Source organism: Chinchilla lanigera, unplaced genomic scaffold (assembly GCF_000276665.1).
Source record: "Chinchilla lanigera isolate Chin_1 unplaced genomic scaffold, ChiLan1.0 scaffold00059, whole genome shotgun sequence".
NCBI lineage: Eukaryota > Metazoa > Chordata > Mammalia > Rodentia > Chinchillidae > Chinchilla > Chinchilla lanigera.
This window is the reverse complement of record NW_004955460.1, coordinates 3,662,215-3,684,277: the sequence shown is the minus strand read 5'-3', so window position 1 is coordinate 3,684,277 and position 22,063 is coordinate 3,662,215. Positions and strand designations below refer to the sequence as shown.

Here is a 22,063-nt window from a genome sequence, read left to right as displayed (position 1 = left end):
TAGTATTTTATATAATGTGGGGCTGAATTTTATTATAGGAAGCTACAAATTTGACTTCAGGATCTAACAGTTTTGGGATTAAGATCTGGTACATGGGGAAATCAGTCGAGGTTCTGAAAGGAAATTGAATGCAATTTAGATGGTTCAAGAGACTTTAATGAAGGGACTGCAAAAGTTGGGAGGATTATGAGAACTCACAGGGATGTTTTCTCACTGGTTCCAGGGAACTCTAAAGAGGTGAGAGAAGTAGTATGCTGTTGGAGCCAGTGAATGCTGTGGAGAATCTGATGCCTGACAGGAGCCAGGGTGGTGGGGTACACAGCTTCTGCCAGGGCTTGTGTTTGCTAATTAGGTGTAGTTCCCAGAAGACCTGGAGTCCTGGAAAGATTGTGTGGTACACTCAGGTGAACAGAAAACCATGCTTTCTCTCCAACAGACGCAAATTAGCCTAATTAACAGTGAGCACTAGCAGTTGTGTTTTAACTGTCATCATACTTTGGAGTTGTGTGCATTTAGGAAAATCTTTTAGAAACATAAGATGGTCTCTTAGCTTTAAAGGTCCTATAATCTCTTAAAAACAAAAAAGACAAGAAATAGTATGTGTTCATTGGATTTAGCAATATTAGAAATATTAGAAAAACTTTTTTGCTGTTCTTTTTTTGGGACAGGGTCTTACTGTATAGTCCAGGTTGGTCACCAACTCACCATTATCCTCCTGCCTCAGCCTCCCCAGTGCTGGGATTTAGAAAAACATTTTAAAAAGAATTTTATCTGTAAGACAAGGCAGTTGGACTTGGTACCTAACCTCATACATTCTTTTATTAAAATATTATCATGGTAAGGGCCAAGAATATAGCTCAGTGGTACAAGCACCAGCCTGGCAGGTGCAGGGTCCTGAGTTGGGTTCCCTGTACCAAAAACAAACAAACAAAAACAGAAACATTATCATGGTGCAATTTGTTGTATAGTTTCAGAGATGCACTTCTCTCTTTGCAACTTTGCATGGCTAAAGCATTAAATGAGTAAAAATGTCCCTTTTTTTTTTTTTTTTTTTTTTTTTTAAATGAGATAGGATCTCCCTGTAGTCCAAGCTGGCCTCCAGTTTGTAGTGATCCTCCTGCCTCAGCCTCTCGCATGCTAGGATTGCAGGCATGTGCTACCACACCTAGCAAAAATGTCCTAATTTTAAGTTTTGTTTTTATACTTAATTTTAGGTTCCAAACCATGTTTGTTATAAATAGTAAACATATTGTTGGGATTTACTAGCAACTTTGTAATGTCTGAGAGAATGTGAGTGTATTAAGACATAAAATAAATATGTTAAATAGAGGAGCTGGAGAGGAATGGAGGATGAATGTAGGAGAGCCTATTAGGTATAGGGATCAAATAGCATAACAGTGGCATTTCTGAAATAGTCTTTTTTACAGAAAAAAACATTTCTAGGTCTTTACTGATTGCTTCTTATTCAGATTCTGCCTGGGATAATTTAATAAACTGGAGGAAGTAATTTGTTAGAATTTTTCCTACTATCTTTGTGTGTTTTTCTTAAGGAAGATTTACTCATCATAATCCTCTGGTAAATATAATCTGTGTGCCTGTGTGAAACTGATAATCAGTCTTGCCATGGTATGGGAGAGTTCATTGGAGAAAAACTGCTTCCTAAGCCATTGTGCTGTTGGTTTGTGAGATGACAGTCTCTGTGCTTTTTCCTGCTGCTCATCAAGAGTTGATCAGGGAAATAAACAGGAATTCAGATCAGACTTGTTTTAAAGTTCAACACAGTCTGAAGGGGGAGGAAATTAAAAAATATGGCCAGGTGTTTCATATTATAATACTTTTCTTTCTTATATTAAAGCTGTCCAAGTTATTTTACAATCATATTATCACTTCATATTTAGCCAAACATTTCACTTCCATGAATAAAATTGTAAGCCAGTTGATTGATAATTTTAATGATTGATATATATGAATATTTAATGATAAGCAAAAGTGAGACTAGAATTAGAATATTTTCTAAACTAGTGTTTCTGTTAGTCTAAAGTTTTTAAATATAAAGTATAGGGCTTGAATGGAACAGTAGCTCATTGTTGACACTATTTGGCTGTGTATATAATTGTTTTTGAAAGAATGAGGAAGAAGTTTAATTTGCATTTGAGTTTGTCCTAAAGGTAATTATTTTTTTTTTTCTGTTTTTTTTGGTTGTTTTTTTAAAACTGTTGACTTTTGAGATAGGGTCTGGCCAGGTAGTCCAGGATGGCCTTGAACTTGCTGAGACCCACCTGCCTCAGCCTCCTGAGAGTTGGGGTTATACATACGTATCACCATGCTCAGCATCGTTTTGCTTTTTGAACCCAGGGCCTTTAAACTGAGCTATATCTCCAACCCCTTTTCAATTTATTTTTGATTAATTAATTGATTACTGTTTTTGAGAAAGAGTCTCAATATATTGTTAAGTTGCGCAGGCAGGGCTTGAATCTTGTGATCCTCTTGCCTCAGCCTCTCAGTGCTGGGGTTACACACATGCATCACCATGCCCAGTTTTTGAAACAACTTTTTAAAAAGTGAATTGTACCATCATGATGAAGTAGTTCTGAGTTTTTGGTTTTTGTAATTTTACTGAGCCAGGAGCCTGAAACCCTCAGTTTTAGTTCACACTGTACTGTTATTTGTTGGTTTATCTGTTTATGGGAGTTACATTTCCTTTACTTCTGTGTGGTTTTCTCTTCTGAAAAATAGGAGTAATAATACTTTATGATTTTTATATTCTGCTATGGTAAAATAATCACTTGTCAAGCACTTTGAAGATTTAAATTTTATACACATATATGTGTATATAATTTTTTGCTATTTACTTATGAAAAGGCTGCTACTAGAGCTTCAGCTTGAGAATAGTTGTATAGTTGTTCCTTCATTATACTTCCTGTATGAAGTTAGACACACTCTAAGATTTTTTTTTTGGTGGTGGTGCTGGGGATGGAACCTAGAGCCTTTGTATACAAGTTGAGAAAGAACTCTACCACTGAGTCACATCCCCCACCCCATAAGATATTTTGTATGAGTGAAGTGGTTCTGCTTGTGTGTATTTTAATCAGCATGTGCAGACTTTTTTTTTTTTTTTTTTTTTGTCTTTTTGAGACAGGGTCTTGCTGTGCAGTTCAGGCTGGCCTGGAGCTCACTTTGTAGCCCAGGCTGGTTTTGAACTCTCAACGATCCTCCCACCTCAGCCTCCCTAGTGCTGAGATTACAGGCATGCGCCACCACGCCTGGCCAAAAAAAAATTGACTTTCTGAAATGAATCCTGATTTTATTTATTGCTTAATGGTTTTGTCCTTTTTACTCTGACCTCAGAGCCCTGAAGTTACGGGTGTGCTGAGCTGGAGGAACTCTCCCTGCTAGACTGCTCAGCCTGTGCTGTGCTCCAGCCATCACTACTGTCTCTGCCGCTTGTATTTTCTGAGACAGTGGTGATGCTTTGTCATGTGTTTCCTAATTGTTCCTACTGAGGGGTGCTGTCCTCTAACATCACTTTTGAGAATTTGTAAGTCAGAGAAAGATAGGGCAGACTATTTTGAAGAAAATGTAGCCATCAGATAATATTTTGCTTTAAAACTTTGTTTCTAAAAAGAAATTCCCCCCAAAGGTGCATGATGATTTTGAAATGAAGTGAATGTCTGTTTCATTTCACAGATTCCAGTTAGTACTCTGTACATTTTTGATTGAATTTTCCTGATTACTAAATCTTAATTATTTTTCACCAGACGCTCTGCCAAATCCCGAAGTAGAAGTCCATACTCATCTAGGCATTCAAGGTCTCGTAGCAGGCACAGATTGTCTAGATCCCGGAGTCGTCATTCTAGCATTTCTCCTAGCACACTGACTCTGAAGAGTAGCCTGGCTGCTGAGTTGAACAAGAATAAAAAAGCACGTGCTGCAGAGGCGGCACGAGCTGCAGAGGCAGCGAAAGCTGCAGAAGCGGCCAAGGCTGCAGAGGCAGCTGCGAAAGCTGCAAAAGCCTCCAACACCAATACATCTACACCAACCAAGGGGAACACTGAAACTGCAGCCAGCTCATCGCAAACCAACCATGTGAAGGATGTGAAGAAAGTTAAAACTGAGCATGCACCTTCTCCCTCAAGCGGTGGAACTTTAAAAAATGACAAGGCGAAAACAAAGCCACCTCTTCAGGTAACAAAGGTAGACAACAATTTGATTTTAGATAAAGCCACCAAGAAAACATCTGTAGTTGGGAAGGAGAGTAAATCTGCTGCTACAAAGGAGGAACCAGTATCTCTCAAAGAGAAAACCAAACCACTGACACCAAGCATCGGAGCCAAGGAAAAGGAGCAACATGTGACTTTAGTGACCTCTACCCTGCCACCATTACCTTTGCCTCCAATGCTGCCAGAAGATAAAGATGCCGATAGGTGAGTATACACAGGTGTCAGAAGCATTCAAAGAAAAAAATTGTTTAAGTGAGAAATAGTTTGATCTTCAGTTTCTCTCCCAAAAAGAGTAAAGAAGGCAATAAGTAAACGAATTTTATTTTGTAGATCATAGCATGAAGCACACTGCTTATAAGATGACAAAACTGACTTCTGTGCTGAACAATTTAGGGAAAATTTGCCCGTCTTGGGGTAGAATGCATATTTCCAGATGAATTGGTTTTAGAAGTGCCAGTATTTTCTTTGACTTTGTTTTCCTTGCAGATACTGTCACACCCATGTTATTCCATGAGAGCCTGCCCTGGTTGCTGTAAATTTCATAATCATATATGTCAGATATTTCTAAGTTTCTTTAGTGGCCTTACATATTTAAAATAAACAGTTTAATTTAGTCTTTTTTTAACTCTTATTTTAGCTTTTCTCACAAGTAGGGATTAGTCACATATTACAGAAAAACTCAAAGTGGTTGTGTTTTCCTTTAGTGTGCTTCAGATTTTCTGATAATATCGGGGACAATTTATTTTTTTATTTTGAAGAAGATGAAGATAAGTGTTGATGGTAAATGCCCCTAAGAACATTCCTTGGCTGAGTGGTATCATGTGCCTGTTACTGAAGCACTATGGAAAGCTGAAGTTTCTTTTATGTATCACAGAGTAGGATTTGCTGTTGTGTGATTTATCTACCTCTGATACCATTTAACCGTTCTTATTTTTTTTATGAAGAAACTAGAGTTGTTTTTCTCCTTACTTTCTATTAAAAAGTTATGTGGGCAGTTTTCTTAGCTGATTTCATTTATAGAATTTGCAAACAGCTGGACAAAAATGCTACTATGTCTTTCAGGTGCTCACTTTAGCTAGCATTATGAACAGTTTATATATTTTAAAACTGCAGAAGTTTAATCATGTTCCTGCACTCCCTGCACTCTGAGGCACTGCTCTAATTGTATTATTTGCAGATTGCACTGTTATCCAGGAACACTGATGGTTCCTAGCAGTGGACTTGTAGTTTTGATGGGTTTTGGATTGGGCTTCAGCACAGATGGGCCTGACTGCAGAACTGAGTCCTCAAGTGAGGAGTATGCACTTACTGGGGAGCCAGGGTCAGTGAGAAGGGTGGTTCTATACCTTATTTTCATTTCAGTTTAGGGACAGGTTTTTCCTTGGAATTTTTTGAAGAACGCAGTACATATAAACCTATGTGAGTGCTTAAGGAGGTACTCCTTTTGCATCTGCTGAAGTGGTGGCTTTGTCATTCTTTTTTTGAATGCAACTTTTCTGTCTCTTCTGTGTTTTGCCTTTCATTTGTCTCCTCTTTCTTTCAATCTGTTCCTGTGTTTCATGGATGTGGAATTTCCTTACAATTCCCGAGTACTACCACTAACATGTCTATGTGCTCAACGTTTGACTTGGCATCAGAGGACCTTTATTTCAGTGCTTATGATTTACCTACAAAGTTTAATTGTGTAAAAGAGAGACATTAGTTTTTCTTCTTAAAACAAGTTTTATGTGATTAAAGTAAGGTATATTGTGAAAAAGTGAAAGGTCAAAGTGATCACTTTTGGAAATAAATGTCCTATCTTATTTTTTATTTATTTCTTTTGCTGTTAGGAGAATTGCAATAAAATTTGTTGTAGGCTGTAGAATGTTTAGTTTTTAGTCCAGTTTTACCTCAGTACAGTTATATCAGCTTCATCAAGTTTAGTTCTATCCAGGGATGAAAATATTTACCATTTAACCTCACAGATTACTTGTAAGATTAAATGGGTTGATGGAAAGAATTTTGCAAACTGTAGAGTCCAGTCATCTTAGATATTGTATAAATCAGTCCTATAGGAAACATAATCTCCGTTAGATTAGTGTTTTAGTGAAAATGACTATTATTGTATTTTATAACATAGTGCAGTCGACCTAGTACTTTCTTATAGCTGTTATTTTGAGACAGGGTCTCACTATGTAGCCTAGACTGGCCTTGGATTTACTGTGTAGCACAACCTGGTCTCACACTTGAGGTCCTCCTGCTTCATCATCCTGAATGCTGGAATTATAGGTATGTGTTGCCATGCCTGGCTAGATCTTGTACTTTGTTGTTACTGGATTTTTTGTTTTGTTTGCTTTTTTGTTTTTTGATATTGGATCTCCTTTGAACTAACAGGCGTAGGCTACTCAGGCTGCCCTTGAATTCACAGTGACCCCCAGCTTCAGTGTCCCAGAGTGGTGGGATTGTAGGCATGTGCCACCACCCAGGGCAAGTGCTTTGTTTGAAAAGGATCCATTTGGTAAAAGAGAAATTGTGGGTTTTAATCCTCCCACCTATCTGACCTACCTTTTCTTGTTGCTGTTGATCATGTACCTTAAAGTAATGGTCATGGTAATTCCATATTTAAAAGTTTCTTTTCCATTACTGGCACAACATAACCAACTCCCACAGCATAAAGGGAAGAGAGATTTGTTTTGGCTCACAGTTTTTAGAGGATTTAGTCCATGATTGGGTTGGCTGTAAGGAAGAATGACAGTAAAAGGACATGGTGGGGGAAGGTGCTCAGCTCCTTAGGACAGCAGGAAAAAGGGGTGGGGGAGAGGGGGATGGGGAGAAAGAGAGAAAAATTTGTTTAAAACATTAGAGACTTTTAGGGTATATTTTAGGTAAACCATAGCAGACACTTGTATACTTTTTCTTTTTTTTTTTGGTGGTGGTAGTGGTGTTACTGGGGATTGAACTCAGCATCTTCACACTGATCTACACCCCCAGCTTTTATTTTCTCTCTTTTTTTTTTTTTTAATGTGAGAGGATCTTGCTAAGTTACCCAGGCTGGGCACTAATTTGGGGTCTCTTGCCTCACCCTTCCAGAGTGCTGGGGTTACCGGTGCGTACCACCATGCCCAGCTTTGTGTACTTTTTCTTTTGTGCTGAATGACTATTTAGTTGAAAATGGTTAGCAAACTGTTTCTCATTCTTTTGTGTTATGCTTTATGAAACCCAAATTTTTATTTACTTGGCATTCACTATAAATTTGAAAGTCACTTTAAAAGAAGATTAATGGTCTAGATAATCTTATTAGCCATTATTTTAAGGAAAACTATTCATCTTTACTTCCTTTAAGCATGCCTCTACCTACTCTTGATCGACTATAATTGTTCTGTCCCCATATAAATTAACAGAGGATTGTGTGTGTCTTTATGTGACCTCTTGATTCTGCAACTCTCTACTCCATTAGTTGTTACACTTTTTTGTTCACATTCAGGCATTTAGAAAAGTTGAAAAAATACTAGTAGACTCAACATCTATATTACCTTTATCTGGATTTAGCAAGTGCATTAACATTTTGCTCAGTATGTTAGTACCTTTCTCTCCCCCTCCGCCTTCCCTCTTTCAAGGGAATAGGGGAAGATGAATGTGGGTATATACTTTTTGCTGTACTACTGTATTTGAAAATGAGAGTAGCTATTGTGATAGTTTACTCTGAGGTATTTCATTTATCTTCCAAGAATAAGGCCAGGTTCCTGTTTGGTCATGGTACTGTCTGTGTGGATAATTAAGACTTGCATAGCATCACCTCCTGTCCATATCTACATTTGCCCAGTGCCCCTCTTTCCTATGACTTTGAAGAATCCAAGTCAGTAATGTGATACAGTGTCACACTTCTGGATTTATCTGTAAGTTTCTTGCTGACATTCAGCTTGTTTGTCTGTAACTCTTTCATTTCCTATAGATGGGCAATTAATTGGGCCTTGAACAGATCAAGAATAGGTTTTTGGTCTCATTGTTTAGGAGGTGATTTTATGTGCTTAATGCTGTCACAACAAGAGGAACAAAATGTTAAATTGCTTTATTTTAGTAACCCTGATGCAATTACTTCGTTAATGTGATGACTGACCTTAAGATCTGCTGATATATAAGGTACATTTTCCCCTTTGCAAATAGAAGTAAACTGTAGGTTAACATTTTGGTAGTGTTTGGCTATCCTGTCCCCACCAGTAGATCTGTAATGGTGTAGCACTCATTAATGATACTTATCTTAATCAGTTATTGTAGTAAGGGCTGCAGATAGTGTTTGTCTAATTTTATCATTCCTTTTAATACTATCTTTCAATAAAGCTAACAAAAATGAGAGTTTTTTTCATGCTCCATTTAGTTGTTCCAGTCTTGTAGATTTTTATTTCGTTACATTTACAGTTACTGTTCTTTTTGATGCTCAAGATTGGGGAGAGGGGAATTTGCCTGTAGGTTTTTCTTTAAATTGATTCCTTTATCCTTTTGATATGATGTCATTTGTTTCTAGTGGTTCTGTGCTTCTGAGGCTTGCTTTGAATTCTGTGTTTCTCTCAGTTGTGGTCTGTTTCTTGAAAAATCATAAGATAGACTGTCCCCAGTGTGCTTTCCTACAATATAAATTTTTTTGTTGTTTTAACAGTTAGGGTCATACTGTGCACATTGTTCCTTGACTTGCTTTTTTCCATTTAGTGAGTTGAAGATCTTTTCAGATTGAATAGATCAAATTTTTCTTTTTTTTTTTGTCTTTTTGAGACAAGGTCTCACTATGCAGTTTAGGCTGTCCTTCAACTCAACTGTGTAGCCCAGGCTGCCCTCCAACTTGCAGCAGTCCTCCTGCCTCATCCTCCTGAGTGCTGGGATTACAGGCATGTGCCACCATGCCTGGCTTGAATAGATCAAATCTTATTTCTAGAAATGGATGCATCATTCTTTTTACTATTAATTAATGATTACTTCTGTTCATAATTGTGATGAACTATCCTTGTATATAATATTTGATATTAGTAATTTTGTAGTACAGGTACATGTCAAAGTACTGTATATATTTAAAATTTTGATAGAAACTGCCAAATTGTTTTTCAAATGCTGTGTACTAATTTATATACTCAAAACACTGGATATTGTTAATGTTGAATTTTTGACAGACTATATAATTATTGAAATGTTTGCATTGTTAATGATTGTTGTGTTTTTATAATTGATTTTTAGGTATCTTTATGTTAGAGATCTAGGACTTTGTCTCTTTAAGTCTTTTCTTTGACACTTGTTTTTGGTTGTGTGGATATTTTTCATTTTTATGTAGTCAAAGTTGTCACTCTTTCCTTTAAAACTTCTGTATTTTTAAAGTTAAAAAATATTAACTCAACAGATGTTTTCACATAATTGTTTTTGGTTATTGTGGGAAGAAGAAAGTAGTAGTTACGGTTCTCCTCTGCGTACACCCTTCCCCTCGTGGGCCATTAACTGGAACTATCCATTGGATCTGATTTGGAATGTATAGACATTCTTGTAAGTGTCTGTGTTTTTCTTTATTTCTTCTCTGTTGACATGTTTTGTTTCTTTGCCAGTACCTTAATGGTTTTATATATATTTTTTAATGGTGGCAAAGTTTTGCATTTATTAAAGAGAGGAAAAAACCAGCAGGATAAAGGAAAACAGGCTCTCCAGAGTAAGTCTTGGGCAGAATGAAAAGCAAGGAAAAAATGAAAATACAGCTTATAGAATAGGGAGGGCTGTCATGAGAGGCATGAGAGCCTATTTTAATATCTTTAGGTGCATGGTATATTGGCCATCAAACTCCTTAATTCTGTTATAAAGACATACAGAAAGTATACATGTGAAGGAGTTGGAGTAAATTAATGATTAATAAATAGACCTCCTGTAGAATATCAATTTTAATGTTGCTATATAAGATTTTGGGCCCACCATTGTAGAGTTTTTTCTTTTTGAAGAAGTCTGGAATTTGAATATTTATGTTGATCTTATCTAAAGATACTGACAACTCATATGTTATTACAGAATGTTGCTTTGACTGATAATGCATATTTGACTTCATGTAGTCTTCTTGATCTTTTTTTGTGGGGGTGGTACCAGAAATCAAACTCAGGACCTCATTCTTGCCAGGCAGGCACAGTGCCACTGAGCTAAATCCCCAGTCCCAGACTTCCTGATAGGCTGACCATTTTATTTCACAGGGCCAGTCATTTTCAGAAAGTTTCTTTACAATTCTGCCTTTATTAGACAGTCTATACCATCAGTTTGTTAAATTACTAGTAAAAAAGGTGTTCTGGGGGACCCTACTATAAAATGAAGTAATTTGGAGACAGCTTTATAGTATCATAGCTTTCCCTACAAAAACATGGTTTCTTTCCATTTGTTCAAACATAGTTTTATGTTCTTCAGAGTTTTAATTTTTTTCTCTTACTGTTACACATTTCTTCTTAAGGCATTTTATTTCTTTCTTCTTTGAAAACTTTAAAAAATCATTTACTGTTACTGCAAGTGTTCAATAAAATGTAGTCTTTAGTTATATAATGTTATTCTTAGGGAGTAATATTTGATAATGTATGTAATAGCATATTTGAATAGAAGTAGTCTTTTAAGTTAAAAAATTAAAGTGAAACAGACTTCACCTCTCCGTGTAGATTTGAATCTTTAGATTTCAATTTGTCACTGAAGCCTAATGAAAAGTTAGAAGCTATTTAATTATTTTTGTGGCACTGAGTATTGAATCCAGGGCTTTAACACTGAGTTTCATCCCCAGCTCTTTCTTATTTTTGTGACAGGGTCTCTAAGTTGCTAAGTTGTCCATGCTGGGCTTAAACTTGTGGTTCTCCTGCCCCAGCCTCCCAGGTGCTGGGATTGCAGGCTTGCACCATCATACCCACCTAAACAGCTTATTTTAAATAGGCATATTTTCAGGTGTGTTCAAGTGGTAACCTTGTAGAATGAACTCTTTCGTGTCATGTGTTTCAAATATGATTTAGGTACCATACTACTCTTCCAGAATCTCTTTGGATAGTGCTTAATCTTACTGCTTACCTGACTCTTCCAAAAATGTAAGGTCTTACCTGAAAGGTAATCTCTTAGAAAGTAACAGGGCTATGAAGAAAAGGTAGACTTCTGGTCTGCATATTGGTAAGTAGTTTTTATTAGATGGTATTAAGAGTCCATTTGTCTTAGAGGTTAATATTGTTTAACATGAGTAGAAGTGATGACTACATTAAGTTGATAACTTCTTTACTAACTCTGGACCACAGTAGTGTTGTCTCAGAATGAAACACTCATAACTGTTGTGAAAATATGTAAAGTCCAGATTTTATTATCATTGTAAGATTCTCTTTCCATATATTATTAGATAAGTTTTTGTGGTATTTGGGAAATTTAATCAATTACTAAATGACTATGTAATTTAATCCCTCTACCCCTCAAGATTTGAACTGGGCCTTGCACATGCTAGGTGAGTGCTCTACTGCTAGGCTAAATCCCCAGCCATTTTTATTTCTTGAAACAGGGCCTCACTCTGTTGCACAGGCTGAGCTTGAACTTACGATCCTCCTCCCTGTATCTCCTGAGTAACTGGGTTTACAGGAGCATGCCCTTGCAAATCACAGCTTTTTATGCATTCGTACAAAGTATAGAACTAACCAAGATTGAATTATACCTCTAGAAGTAATTCTGATAAATTGCTATTTTAAAAAATGAGAAGAATTGTCTAATGTAGAAAAATAAATTAACCTCAAAAAGAGTTGAGGCTGAATTGCTTACTGTTTATGGCTCTTTAAATGGGCAAGATAAGTAATAGCAAGTTAATAATTCTATGTGGTTTTTTGTTTTTTATAGGAAAACATCTTTTGCCTCTCCACCAGAATTAAGCTGATGATACTACAAAATATAGTTATCAAGTGATTTTACAAAACTCATGAATTTTCCTATAAGGAATGATTAGTTGATTTTTCAATTTTAATTTATAGTTTTGACATTAAGACTATTATTTTGAAGAATATTTTTAAAAAGTTTTATATTACAGAAAAGTTACAAAGATAACAGATTCTTCATTTGTCTTGCACCCACTTTCCTCATTATTAGTATCCTACCTTAGTATGGCACATTGATGACAATGAATCAGTATTGGTGCATTGTTGTTATTCAAGGGTCACATTTTGTATAGTTTCCTTAGTTTTTAACTAATTGTGTCATATTCTTTACCTCTAAATTTTGTATTTTGTAGTTGAATATAGTGTTTGGTTTTAACTAGAAAGTAAAGAAACTGAGGTTAGTGTCCTACAATAATACAGAAAGAATATGTGTGGCTCTTGTATACTACTGAAATGTAAAACACTGCCACATTTTTATTCCTCACCCTAATTTTGCATTTCATTTGTGTGACTCTTTGTTTGTTTTGTTTTTTAAGCTTAAGAGGAAATATTTCAGTAAAAGCAGTTAAAAAAGAAGTAGAAAAGAAACTCCGATGTCTACTTGCTGACTTACCACTGCCCCCTGAGCTACCTGGAGGAGATGATCTTTCTAAGAGTCCAGAGGAAAAGAAAACTGCAACACAGTTGCATAGTAAACGGAGGCCTAAGTATGTTCTTGCTTTCTACCTCCTCTTACATTTCTCTAGTAATGATTCTGGTTGTTAGTAGTTTTTTTTTTGTTGTTGTTGTTGTTTTTTTTAATTTTAAGTGAAAGTTATTTTAAGTGAAAGTTATTTATTCTTTGAACATATATATGAATAAATTACTAGTTTTGGAAAAATTTTTCATAACTGCTTACCTATCCACAATACCTAATAAAATCAAGTTTTCTTTCATGGTTTGTAATGTATTAATTCTTTGGGGTATTGTATGTGTTAAAGTTAATTCTTGTCATTAAGATAGCTAAGTAACACAAACACTGACACTGGACAAGGCGGGAGTCAGTACTTCATTGAATTCATACAAGATTAGAAATGGGTAAGCAGCTGTGTTTTCCTTTGCTTGTAATTATCACCATCTCCCTTCCCCCCATAACTGAATCCATTCATTTTTCAAGAGACAGAGTGGAATACACTCGAAATCTTGATTATTCTAAATTAGCTTCAGGCCAAGTGTACAGATTTACTTGAAGGGAAAGCAAGAGTAAAGACTTTTTGAGTTACATTTGATTTTAGACTTGCTATTCAGGTAGTGCTAATGTAAGAGTATGAGGTCATTTTCTTATATAAGGAGAAAAAAGAAAAATTTAAAAGTAGTCTTCTTTTAGTACTGTAGCTTTTTTCTTTTTGTTTTTCTTTCTGTATTTTTGAGACAGGATCTTGCTATGCAGTTCAGGCTGGCCTTGAGCTCACTTTGTAGCCCAGGCTGGTCTTGAATTCGCAATGATCCTCCTGCGTCAGCCTTCCAAGTGCTGGGATTATAGGTGTGTGCCACCATGCCCGACTGTTCTTTTTCTTGAATTTTTGGGATCTTCTCTAATACCATATTTCCTCAAAAAAAAAAACCCAAACAAACCACCAGATCTTACATTTATTTTTCTCCACAAGATGCAGTAGGTCTTATTTTCAGGGGATGTCTTTTTTTTTCCTTATATAATTAATCTATATTTATTCATGTATAGAAATATACATTGATTAATGTGCAGAAATCTACATTTATTCAAGTATAATTATGTTATCTTTGGAATATTGTCCTAATTCTCCAAACCCCAAATTCTGGCCTAAATTTTTCAGTTTTGTTTTTTGAGGCAGGTTCTCACTGTGTAGTTCAGAGGTGTTGAACTCTATGTAGCTTTGGCTAGCCTTAAATTTGGTAAAAGGTGAAAGATTTACGTGATCTGAAGAGAAACCAGAGTATAGCCTTAAATTTGGGATCCTCCTGCCTCAGTCTCCTGAGTGGTGGAATTACAAGTGTGTGCCACCAAACCTGACTTGGCCTGAATTTCTTGCTGCCTCATTTCCTGTAGAACCATTGGCTCCATTCTCGATCCCTCAGTAGCCCTGTCCTTAAATGAGCAGTTCTTGTCCATGTGGCCTGCTTGTAATGCATGGGCAACACAGTTGTCAGTGACTTTAGCCCATGAATTCTAAACTCAAGTCACAACATCTTGCAGGCTGGGCTTCACAAAATTTCCATTACATCAAGTGTTAATTGAAGATTCATGAGACAGGAGTGGGAACAGAAACGATGACATTTAAGGAAAATGGTCCACACAAAAGTGATGAAAAAGTTGCAGGTGCCAGAATTCAAAAAACATTTATTTCACCTGAGTGCATTACATACCTTTGTTACAACACACCACATACTGTATTCTGAAGATGCATAATAGACACAACTGCATCTGTTAGTTGTCAAGTGTGTATGTTATTTGTGCATTGTATCTGCACACCCTTTGAAAGGCAGTGTCTTGAGTTCATCTGTTTACATAGGCATTTACCTCTTGTGCAAAGGCTCCCACGTAGGTATTTATAGATTCTTAGTTACAATTTATATTGTGTATTAAGTAATTTATATTATTAATATATTAATTTAATAATATTTATATTATTTACATAATTATAATTTAATATGTCTATTGTGCATTACGAATGGACATAATAAGTGCTTTTATCTGGCTGATGATCTTAACTGGGGCTTATATTTTGGGGTTGGACTTATACTATGAGCATCCTGAAAAGTTACTCTGTTTTCTGGCTTATTTTCCAGTTGTCTTATTTTTTTGGAAGTGCGGTATGAAAATACCACAGAATCTTTTTTATGAATGTGTAATTTTTGTAATATCCATTTATTTATCTCTGCCTAAGTGTGGATTTCTGAAGAATTATATAATACATGTTTTATTCTCTTAGGATGAAAAATCTTTACAGTATTACTCATTTTTAAGATGATTTTGTCCAGCTATAAGTCATAATTTGTTTATATTTTGTAGATTTTATTAATACTCATTACCAAACTTTTGGTAATGATATGTATAGTGAGTGCAAAATAAAGCTCTGAAGGTTGCTTAGAGAACTTTTTTCAATATTGGGTTCATCTCACTGAAAAAGTTTCATTTTGTTTCTGAAAGCTCTTCATAGAAATACTACTTCTCTTTTCTGGTTTAAATACTACTCTATAGAAGAAGAGTCAGTATGTAGAAATCATATTTTTTATTGACAATATCAAATCAAAGTATAATTTGTCTTCGATGGTCACAGATGTACAAGGGTAGAGGAAAAGAAAAGAATATAAGATTGGGCTGGGGTAGATGCTGAATTATTAAACAGTTTACTCAATTTCCTTGATTGTATGTAAAAACTTCAGAACTATATTTAATAGAATATGTGGGCCTCGCTATGGTGAAATCAAAGAAAAAGATATTGACTGGGGAAAACGCTGCGTGGATAAATTTGATATCATTGGAATTATTGGAGAAGGTACTTACGGACAAGTTTACAAAGCCAGGGATAAAGACACTGGTAAGAATGCCAAGTTCTGGGGTTCTTTGGTCCTATGGTGTGTATGTAATTTCTGTCTCTTCTAATGTATAGCTTCAGGAATTTCTAAAAAGTAAAATTCAGATTTACTGTGATTTTGTGTATGTATACATAGATTTTAAGTGCTTTTCAGTATTTTTAATTTTTCTTTTATGGTGAGTAGTTTTTAAAACATTGGTAATGGGACAAAAATACTTTCATTTGAATTTATCTTAGTGATAAAATGTTTTGTATTAAGCTTACTTTCATTTTGATTAATTTTTTCAGTATTAACTCCACAGGGCAGGATTAATAACTTCATCTTTCACAATATAATCAGAAAGGTTTAAAAATTCTTAAAGGTTCTTGAAAGAGGAAGAAGCAGCTTGGTCAGGCTATGCATCTTACTAAATAACCATAGAGCTAGTATTTAATCTTTCTTTGCTTAAGTTCCTTGATAACATAAACCAACACATTAAAAAAGAGGCCAATTAAGATGGGGAGATGACCTTATAGTTAGAAACTATTGAAGGCATTATAGTATAGAACACTTATCAGTATTTATAATGATATATTATCCAAAAGATTAGATCATAACTTAAAAGCTTTTTAATAAAATAAGGAAACACATTGCATTATAGGATGTCATAAAATGAGTGAATACTAATGATGAAATGGATAAGTTCTTTTGTGATAGAGAATTTGTAAGAACAGCATTATTTTTTCTGAAAGAAATGTAATGAACATACCTTTATTATAGAGAATTTTTATACCAGTCAGTGCTCAAACCTCTGAAGTCTATGCAGATGTGCCAAACTTGAAAAAACTCCCCAAATTGTAAACATTTCAGATACGGGATTTGCAATCTATAATAAGCTTCGTGTAGTTTTTTTTTTGTTATTGTTTTTTTTTTTTTTTAATTTAGGTCTTATCTGATACCAAACTCACTCGTATCTTAAACTGTGTGTCAGTTTAATGTAGGGGGGAAAAACAAATACTTTAGAGACAGCTAAGCAGATTTTGAACTCCATTTTCATTACTATATAACTGGGCAGGTAATATGTTGGAACATATTTTCTTTTCTGTTCAGAGATTTTATGTATGAATATACTGGGTGTATTGACCCTTCTGTCTTACACTTTTTAAAAACTAAATGTCAATGTAAAAGACGTGATCTTTAGTGTCTTACATGTTTTTACTAAGTATGTACCAGTGGAGACCATAAAAAAACAATACATGCAGACCTATTTCCTTTCTTACAGTTGTATAGTGTTTTGGTGTTTGTACAGACATTTCATAATTTATCTGACAGACCTCATTTATTGAACTCAAAATATTATTTGGTATGTTAGAAACTATAATTTGTGAATTATAATGTTAAGATGTAGGAAATGAAGTTATGAATAAAAATAAATTTAAATTAGTAAAAAGTCATCTGCTTCTATGAGCTGGTTATCTGATTTTATTCAATTTTTTCATAGGAGAAATGGTAGCCTTAAAAAAAGTACGTCTGGATAATGAAAAGGAAGGCTTTCCAATTACAGCAATTAGAGAAATTAAAATTCTCCGGCAGCTTACCCACCAGAGTATTATCAATATGAAGGAAATAGTGACTGATAAAGAAGATGCTTTGGATTTTAAGAAGGACAAAGGTATGTATGGAGACTTAAACAACCATTTCTTTGTATTCACAATGTTTCCAGTTTGCAAATTTTGTTTAGAATGCTGACCATGTGAGTAATGTGGGTACACAAATCATTACCCTACTTTAAACTCTGTTTCTAAAGTCAGTACGGTTGAAGAATTTATATTGTTTACTGTTGTGGATTTTGAGTCCACTAGTCAAAGCATATTTACCAGTGTTTATATATGAGGTTTTCACAAGTAACATTTGCTTTTTTGAGCATTAATATATATAATATTTCATTTGTACTTTTTAGTTATTTGGAAAAATTTTATAGTACCGTTAAGACTATATTTATTCTACATTTTATAACTACCCTAAACATCCATGGATGTTTTGGTGGTATATCTGTTCTTAAAGTATGGAAGCAAAAAACAATCTTGAAATTGTGTTTAATAACTTTATTAATATATGGTTGGCTTTTAGCAAAAAAGCTGTCAAGAGATTAGCTTGATTAGTAAAATTGTCATAGGGCATGTGATGGTTGAAAGAAATGTTCTACTTTACTATGTTGTGCAGTAAGATTTTTTTTTAATTTTAAAAATAAAAGGAGGAAAATATTAACAGACAGACAACATTTTACAAAATAGCAAAGGAACAGTACAGACAGTACAGAGTTACAAACAAAATGGTAGGGAATTAACAATGCTTGTTGTATTACATATTGATATCTTCAAAGTGGTTTCTCATGAAAACAGACATAGACATGCAATGCTGATCAACCAAGGACTCATTGACAGTTTCTTTCAGCAAAGAAATATAAGACAGTAGAACAGCCATGTTGACTATCCTGCATATACATACATACAAACTTTCTCCTTCTTTCCCTTCTCTTTTCCCATATCCCAGTTACCCTTTACCTTTGAGTGCTTTCCTATCAATTCACAATGTCTACCATATCTCCTAGTTTAAATTAACTCTTTCAGGTTTTACACTAGTGAAACAATGTGGTGCTTGCACATGTATGTTTGATTTATTTCACTTATGAGTATGGTCTCTAGTTGTGACCATTTGCCTATAAAAGCCTCGAGTTTATCTTTCTTTACAGCTGAGTAATATTCCATTATATAAAAGTACCACAATTTTCTTATCCAATCCTCAGTGGATGGACATTTGGGTTGCTTCCACATTTTAGCAATTATAAATTGTGTTGCTATGAGCATAGGTGCACATACATCACTGTGATATGATGTTTTTAGATCTTCTGGGAAAATACCCAGGGATAGCTGGTTTGAATGGGACCTCTAGACCTATTTTTCTGAGGAATCTCCAAACTGATTTCCGCAGTGGTTTCACCAGTCTGCACTCTCACCAGCAGTGGAGAAGGGTTCCTATTTCTCCACAGCCTCGCCAGCATTTGTTATTGGTTGATTTCTTAATGCTAGCCATTCTTACTGGGGTAAGGCGGAATCTCAGTGTTGTTTTAATTTGCATTTCTCGAATGACTAATGATGTTGAACATTTTCTCATATATTTATTTGCCATTTGTATCTCCTTGTCTGAGAATTGTGTATTCATCTCCGCTGCCCATTTTTGGATTGGGTCTTTGAATTTGGAGGGGCTGATATTTTTTAATTCTTTGTATGTTCTAGATAGAAGCCCTTTGTCTGAGGGACAGTCAGCTAAAATTTTTTCCAAGTTTGTGGGTTTTCTTTTTACTTTGCTGGTGATTTCTTTAGATGTTCAGAAACTTTTCAGTAGGATGAGATCCCAGTTGTTGATTCTTTCAAGTGTTTCACGTGCAATTTGGTTTTTGTTCATGAACTTTCTGCCTACCCCTATGTCTTCAAGGTTTTTACCTACCTTCTCTTCCAATAGATTTAGTGTTTCTGGTTTGTTGTAGAGTAAGATTTTTAGAACCAAAATTGACTTGCTTTATAATCTGCTTTTTGAACAGCCAAATGCTTTTTTTCAAAGTACTTCTAATAAAAACAGATTAAAGTATGTCCTGATTGAAGTTATACTTAGCCATCACACACACATAGATACAGTCTTACTCTGGGAAATACAGTTAAAAATGATTGATATACTATACGGCAATTATTTTGCATGAATCAGTTTCTGTTTGAAAGTGTTCTTATACATTGTGGAGATCAGAATCTTGTTAATTGTTGTCACGTCTGTCAGTTTTTGTCCATAACAAAGCTTATATATTTTAGCTTGACATTTAACCTAGTTTGTCTTTTTAACCTTTTTTTTCCTGACTTCTTACTGTGTAATAAAAATTAGGGTACTTGTTTGAGTTAACATGTCTGGGATTTGAGACTTCGTTTGTTAGCAGTGTGCCCTTATTAAGGCGTTTAACTCTGCCCAGGACTGTTGTCCTTTCATCCATAAAAGGGAAACATTCTCTCTCTTACTGTGTGTAGTACAAATTGAATTAAGACCTTAAACATGAAGGTGGTGTGCAAGTGTTGCTTTCCATTAACCTCATGCTCTCGCCAAATTAGTACATTTGATTTTCCTCCAATGTGTGCTAGACTTCTTGCTTTTTTTGTTTTGTGAGATCATATTCCTACTTCTCTAATCCCATGATTGCCAATTTTGATTGTTTTCTAAGCTTCAGTCACTTTGGTCTTTAGGGCCAGGGAACTTTTATGCTAATGCTTCTTTCATGGCTTAAATTTCTTTGCCCCCAGTGCTTGCACATACACATGAGTTTTTGAAAGACTGACTTCTCACTCCCAGGTTCTTAGCCTGGATGTTGTTCCGTTTATTAGAGAGGCCTTACCTGGCCAGTGTTCCCATTTTCCACTGTGTGTAGACACACAGTTTCAGCTAACTTCCCAGAGATAATTACATTGGTTTTTTACCTGCTTTTCATTATGAAGGTGGAAACCAAGCCTGTTTTATTTTTGTTTTACTCTCTGCCTACCTGAGTGGCTGGACTGTACAAGCTATTGAATGACTATAATTGCTGAGTGAATAAATCAGCTGTTTATTATAACCTTGTATATGCCTTAACATTGTAAAATTACTACTACTACCTGTGAACACATAAAGTGTCTGTAGTCTTCCTTGTATTGTTACCATGTATTTTCATTACCAGATTATATATTCCCTAAAGCCTTTGTTTTTTGCTTTGTTTTGATTCCTTCACAGTGCCTAGCATTTTCTTTTCTCTTCTCTTCCCTTCTCTTTTCTTTTTTCCATTCTGTTCTGTTCTTTTGTGTTTTTGAGACAGGACTCGCTATGCAGTTCAGGCTGGTCTTGAACACACTAACTCCGCAATCCTCCTACCTCAGCCTCTCTAGTGCCAGGATCACAGCCATGCATCACTGTGCCTGACTGTGTTTTTCAAATCACAGATTAACGTGCTTTTGCACCCCACATCAGTTCTCTCCCTATCATAAACCTGTTTGTTATGTGAAACATGATAAGGCTCTCTTTTTACTCTGTGACAGGTTATATTTAGGTAATATTAGTTAAATGTAGGTAGTATTAGTTAAATGTGTTAGAGGATGTGAGGGCCAATTAAAGTTTAACACACAATTCATTGATTATTTTGATGAGGCAGCAATTGTGATTGTTATACTGGAGAAGAAAACAGTTCGAGACTTGTAGGCTAGTGTATAGATGAGTATATTAGAATTTGCAAGATATAAAAAAGTACAACTGTATAGCAAAGATAATATAAATATAAACATGTAAGATAACATAAATATAAATAAATATAAAATTATAAACAAAGAGCAATCAAGTACAAATATTAACTTGGAAGATGGAAACATTTTCCTTATTATAGTATAAGCCATTAGTTATATAAGAAAAACATCATTCAGTACTTTTTAGAAACCTCGCTCTGGGCTGGGGGTGAAGTGCTGGTGAGGATGTAGAGAAAAGAGAACCCTTACATTGTTGGAGGGGAGGTAAGTACCGTCATTATGGAAAACAGTATGGAGATTCCTTAGATAATTAAAAGTAGAACTACTACCTGGTGGGTACACATCAGAATGAAATGAAATAGCATGTTGAAGAGACATTTGCAGTCTCATTTATTGTAACACTAATCAAAATGGCTAAGAAATGGGAACAATTGTGCATTAGCTTGTGGGTGGATGAAGAAAATGTGGTACATATGTACAGCATATTCAGCAGTAAAATAGGATGAAATCTTGTCATTTATGACACTGTGGATGGAACTGGAGTACATTATGTTAAGTAAACTAGCCCGTCGTGGAAAGAGAAATACTGCCTGATCACATGCATGTGGAATTTTAAGAGTCGATCTCATAGAAGTTGACAGTAGAATAGGGACTGGCAAACATAGAGGAGAGGGATGGTTGGGAAAAGTTGGTGAATGGATATAGTTATTAGGAGAAATACATTGTGGTCTGCTGTGAGACAGTAGAGTGACTATAGAAAATAATGATACATGTTTCCAAAAAGCTAAAAGGTTTTTAATGTTGTAAAGAAATGATGAATATTTGAGGAAATAGTTATGCTTTCCATGATTTCAACATTATGCAGTGTATACATGTATAGAAATAGTATGTAGTACCCCATAAGTAGGCATGTTTTGTGCCAGTTTTTAAAATAATTTTAAAAAACAGGAGTGTGTGGTATACCAAATAATGAGTATGTTTGTTCTATTAAACCTTACAAATGTTGAAGAAGCCTTTTCTGAATTACTTGAGAATGAGTAAAAGATAAACTTATTTTAAATTTTTCCTCCTTATTCCTTCATCTCCAGGCAGCCCTCTTGTTTCTTTTTCTTTCTTTCTTTCTTTCTTT

At 35.1% G+C, this 22,063-nt stretch overlaps 1 protein-coding gene across 1 annotated transcript in view; it reads left to right on the top strand.

Annotated features, from left to right (window-relative positions):
- Cdk13 (cyclin-dependent kinase 13) overlaps positions 1–22,063 on the top strand; it is a gene marked incomplete at its 5' end in the record, with an annotated part of 110,295 nt that overhangs the window by 16,871 nt on the left and 71,361 nt on the right. The window contains 4 exon segments of the mRNA XM_013521155.1: positions 3,759–4,424; positions 12,628–12,798; positions 15,509–15,648; positions 17,127–17,297. Coding sequence (XP_013376609.1) covers positions 3,759–4,424; positions 12,628–12,798; positions 15,509–15,648; positions 17,127–17,297 — 1,148 coding nt within the window.